This window comes from Chrysochloris asiatica, unplaced genomic scaffold (genome assembly GCF_000296735.1).
Source record: "Chrysochloris asiatica unplaced genomic scaffold, ChrAsi1.0 scaffold00009, whole genome shotgun sequence".
NCBI lineage: Eukaryota > Metazoa > Chordata > Mammalia > Afrosoricida > Chrysochloridae > Chrysochloris > Chrysochloris asiatica.
Genome location: NW_006408527.1, coordinates 18,472,362 through 18,477,399, shown reverse-complemented (window position 1 = coordinate 18,477,399; position 5,038 = coordinate 18,472,362). Strand labels below are relative to the sequence as shown.

The 5,038-nt window shown below is 42.4% G+C and overlaps 1 protein-coding gene across 2 annotated transcripts in view; it reads right to left on the bottom strand.

Moving 5' to 3' along the window:
* The window catches only part of PIK3C2B (phosphatidylinositol-4-phosphate 3-kinase, catalytic subunit type 2 beta), a 90,666-nt gene that overhangs the window by 11,925 nt on the left and 73,703 nt on the right, over positions 1–5,038 (bottom strand). For both annotated transcript variants that reach the window (XM_006834099.1, XM_006834100.1), the window contains 2 exons: positions 2,214–2,295; positions 1,665–1,771 (listed from right to left, as the gene is read on the bottom strand). In XM_006834099.1, coding sequence (XP_006834162.1) covers positions 1,665–1,771; positions 2,214–2,295 — 189 coding nt within the window. The remainder of the gene's footprint in view (positions 1–1,664; positions 1,772–2,213; positions 2,296–5,038) is intronic.

Below are 5,038 nucleotides of genomic sequence, written 5' to 3'. Positions count from 1 at the left end.
CAGCAGTTCGAAACTACCAGCTGTTCCGCGGGAGAAAGATGAGGCTTTCTGCTCCCGTAAAGATTTACAGCCTTGGAAACCCTGGACAGGGTCGCTATGAGTCGGAACCGACTCCACGGCACATAACAACAACAACAACAACAACACATATTGTTCTGGGACAGTAGTTACATTTTTCACAATGTGTGAACATTGCCTCTAATTGTGTTCAGTTGCTCAATCCACAGGATTTCTATTGGCTGATTTTCAGAAGTCACCTAGGCTGTCTTGGTCTGGAAGCTCTGCTGAAACCCGCTCCGCATTCTAGCAATAAAACTTCCAAGGATAAGTGGGAACTTGCTACACATGAGGTGCCCTGGCTGAGAACTGAACCCAGGTCTCCTTCATGGAAGGCAAGGAATCTACCACTGAATCACCACCTCACTCTCTCATCCTCTAAGAGCCAGAGAGATTCAATTGCTTGTCCAAGGTAGCCAACTAGTAAGTGGTTTATTTAGCTGATCTTCTTTTTAAAACTTAAATCACAGTATATCACGTCTTTGCTCAAAAGCTCCCAGTGGTCCCCATCTTGAAAATCCTGGTTGTGGGACACAGCTACCATCTCTGGCCTGCTGTAGCTTCTCCAGACATGTCTCCCATTACTCTCCCCTTTGCTTCATCGCTGCAGCCACACTAGCCTGGGCAGGCTCCCAGCTCAGGGTTTTTAATTTTACTGCTTCTCTGGAAGAATCCTCCCCTCACATGATTCTGCATGGCTTCCTCCCTCACCTCCTTCCGGGTTTTGCTACAGCATTTCCTCATTAATGAAGGCTTCCTGACCACTTTGTACAAAATCGCCATCTCCTCATTCCACTCCAGCAGTCCTTCTCTGTTTGATTTCTCCCATATCTCTTACCACTAGCTGACATGCCATAAAATGTACTTATTGGTTTGGCTGCCTCTTGCAACTAGAATGTAAGCTCTCTGAGGGCAAAGGTTGTTTTTTGTTTTTTTGCTTTGCTTTGCTTTGCTTACTGATGTATGCACAGTAAATGTTTCAGTGCCTGGTACAAAGTAGGCACTCAATGAACATTTGTTGAATGAATGAATGATGGTGTGAGAATGAAACCCAGGTCTGTCTGATTCCAAAGCTCATGCTCCTCCTACCACAACTATGCAAAATGCTTAGCCAGGGTGCTGCATGTTGTGGGTGTTCGATAAAAGTTCCATCTCCCTTATTCTCACAATGTTCTTAGAAGCTATAATGAAAACATCGTAATTACATATTGCCTTGATTATGCTCAATGATACCATGTGTCTGCCTTATCTCTAGAATGAGGTAAAGAGCCCCTTAGGCCTCTTCCTTATGATAATTACTATCATCATCTACCTAATGCCAGGCACTGTGTTAAATGTTTCACGTGCATTATCACGTGCATTTAACCCCACAACAACCCATAAGGCAGTGTGCTAGCATTATCATCATTTTAATAAAGCTATGAGTTATCGGGTTACGTGATGACATCACAGCTAGCACAAAGCTGTGTCTTCTGCTATTTGGTCATATCATGAGCCTGGCATAGTAGGAGACCCAGAATGACTATTCTCATAACATGGAGATTGAAAAGGCATAACTAGTCAGAAAAATATCAAAAAAAGATAGAAATGAGTGTCCATGCACTTACCAAGCCCCGAATATGCATCACCATAATGAAGAGTTTATTGTTTTTATAAGAGATGGACAGCTTCACCTCCCCTCCTACTTTCCCGATAGGCCGGGTCCATGAGCCATCTGTAGGGACAGGAAAGTGAGGAAATTCATGAAGCCACTCAGGTCTCTTTCTGATGGCAGGCAGATGTTTCTATTTTGCTTCTGACCCCACCCCATTTCAACCCACCCATTGTCTTCATGTCCAGTTCTTCTAGGGGTTGGGGCTTCCTGATACCCCCTGAGGGAACTACATGAGTGGAGTCCCTGAGCATGGCATGACCTTGGGTTGGGATATGACTATCCAGTATGTGATTGTAATCACCAACTGAATATCCAGGCCCTGAGGAACCTGGGCAAGGAGCTATGGACCCCACAGCCTAAATGGGAAACCTGATTCCCTATCCAATAAGGAAAGTAACTGAAGACAAGTCAAGAATTGGGATGATGTGGGGGCTGGAGGAGAAGTTACCCTTAGGAGTGGTTCACTGGAGTTTGCAGGTATAGGACAGAAAAGGCACTGTACCTGAGGACTTGGGAGCTGGGTTGGTGCCCATAGCCTTCTCATCCCGGGGTAGGGGGTGGAAGAAGGTGTACACCAAATCACACTGGAATGAGCCAGAAAAAAGGGTCACTAAATAATGGCACAATAAAAAAGGTGTGTGTATAGGGGGGGTTCTTCTAGATAAAAGAGGCACTAGATGTCCAATTCTTGTTTGTATTGGGGCTCAAAGAAACCAACTATAAAAAGACATTTCAGGGACAATAGGGAAAATTTGAATATGGATACTGACTGACTGAATGTTGGGTGATATCATGGCACTGTGTTTATATAAGAATACATCCTTATGTTTTATAGATGCCTAGTGACCATTTTGGGGTAGAAAATTCTGGTGTCTATAATTTTAAATATTCCATAAAAATAGATGATGCAAATATGGCAAAATATCAACAATTGTCATGGTTAAAGATATCTGGGCATTCATTATATTGTTCTACTTTTCTGTAGGTCTGAAAGGTTATATAATAAAAAAGTTTAAAAGAGGAAGAATAAATAAAATAGGTCACACCAGCTAAAAGCAGTTTGTTCTTTTCTACCACTTCCTCCCTCTATCAACATACATACCCATGCATACACATGAGCCTTGGACCTTGGGGTTAGCAGTCCAATGCTTATCCTATAGTGTCCCACCAGGACTCCAACTAAATTACTAACGCACAAAATTGTTGTTGTTATGTGCCGTGTAGTCAGTTCCAATTCATGGCGACCTTGTACAGGCTTTCCAAGGCCGTAAATCTTTATGGAAGCAGAAAGCCTCATCTTTCTACCACGGAACAGCTGGTAGTTTCGAACTGTTGACCTTGCGGTTCGCAGCCCGATTCGTAACCACTATGCTACCAGAGCTCCTTAACGTACTAAATTGTTGTTGTTGTTTTTAAGTGCCATCGAGTCGGGTCCGACCCATAGCGACCCTGTACAGGGTTTCCAAGGGTGTAAATCTTTACGGGAGTAGAAAGCCTCATCTTTCTCCCGCGGAGCGGCTGGTAGTTTCGAACCGCTGACCTTAAGGTTCGCAGCCCGATTCGTAACCACTACGCTACCAGAGTTCCAAATTAGTAGTACGTTAATTTGTAATACCATAATGTCCTTAAAAGAAAGAATTCTTCTTAAAAGATGTTTGAAATTAGGCTCTCCTCCACCCCACACTATTAATGCTAAACTGAGTATTTTAACACATTTAGGTGTTGTATATAAGGAGCTCTGGTAGCGTGGCGGTTACGAATTGGGCTGCTAACCTCAGGGTCAGAAGTTTGAAACTACCAGCTGTTCCATGGGAGAAAGATGAGGCTTTCTGCTTCCATAAAGATTTACAAACTCAGAAACCCTGTGCAGGGTCACTATGAGTCGTAACCGACTCCAAGGCACATAACCACCACCACCAGGTGTTGTACATACATATACACTCACTCACACATACACCTGTCAGAGAAAAACTTGAGCCAGTCTTGGACATTGAAAATGAATCCTAATCTTGAGAATGTTTCCTAACTAATTGGGAAAACAAAACAAAAACACACCTAAATGTGTTAAAATATTCACTTTAGCACTTATAGTGAAAGGGGGTGGGGGCTAATTCAAAACGTCTTTTAAGAAGAATCCTTTCTTTTAAGGAAGTTAATCTATTACTATTTTAGTACATTAATAATTTAGCTGGAGTCCTGGGGTGGCTCTGTAAGATAAGCATTGGATGGCTAACCACAAGGTTGGTGGTTCAAACATACCAGTCACTCCTTGGAAATCCTATACAGAGTCACTTTGAGTTGGAGCCAACTTGATGGCACACAATAACAACAACAATTTATTTAAAGTTGCATGTGAACAAAGAAAGAGGGAACTATGGAAAATGGAATCAGATGATTTAGCCAGAGTGAAGGAATTTGTGATGACTATATTGTTTTCATGTCCATTATAATTTGTTTAGAGTCCTGGTGTGGCACTGTAGGATCAGCACTGGACAGCTAACTGCAAGGTCAGTGGTTCAAACCCACCAGAAACTCCTCGGAAACCTTATACAGGGTCGCTATGAGTCAGAACTTACATAACAACACTTAACAACAACAACATAACTTGTTTAAAGTCTTAGTGGATATATACACTCACACTCAACCTATTCAAAACTTTCTCCTCAAGTATTCTTTTCTCATGTTCAGATCATTCTAGTCCATTTGAGATGACATGTAACATGTAAAGATCTTTCCTTCTGACTGGCTGCATGGAAGTTTCCATTTAATTGTGCTTGTGTAGGCTATGGATTGAATTGTGTCCCCTAAAATATGTGTTGTAAATCCTAACCTCTATGCCTGTGGTAAAAATGATCAGAGCCAGAAATGAATTCTTGAGGAAAAAGAATTTTGCACAGACTGAGTGTATATCCACTTAGCTTCTTAAACAAGTTATATAATGCATATAAAAATAAAATCCGAAAGAGGACTTCCAGTGCTTTCTGGACCAGGTAGCTCAGGTAGCACAGGCTCCGGGGAAAAGGGGCGGAATCACACATAGGAAACCTCTGTCTAGCAGACAGACAGCCTTTGAGCAAACATAAGATCTTATATTTCAACATTTTGAACTCGTTTTTATAAAAAGATCAAATTGCTGAGGAATTACAGGCATTTTGAGCTTTTGCCTGCCTGCACGTGGCTCCTGCTCCCCGCGCCCGCGCCAGTGAGTGCCTCTGCCCCCTGCAGACCTTGGAGTACCGGGCTAGAGCAACCCCATTTAGAAGGCTGCATTTTCAGAGAAAAGGAAGCATAAACTAACAAAGTCGAACAAATAGAGAGGGATATCAG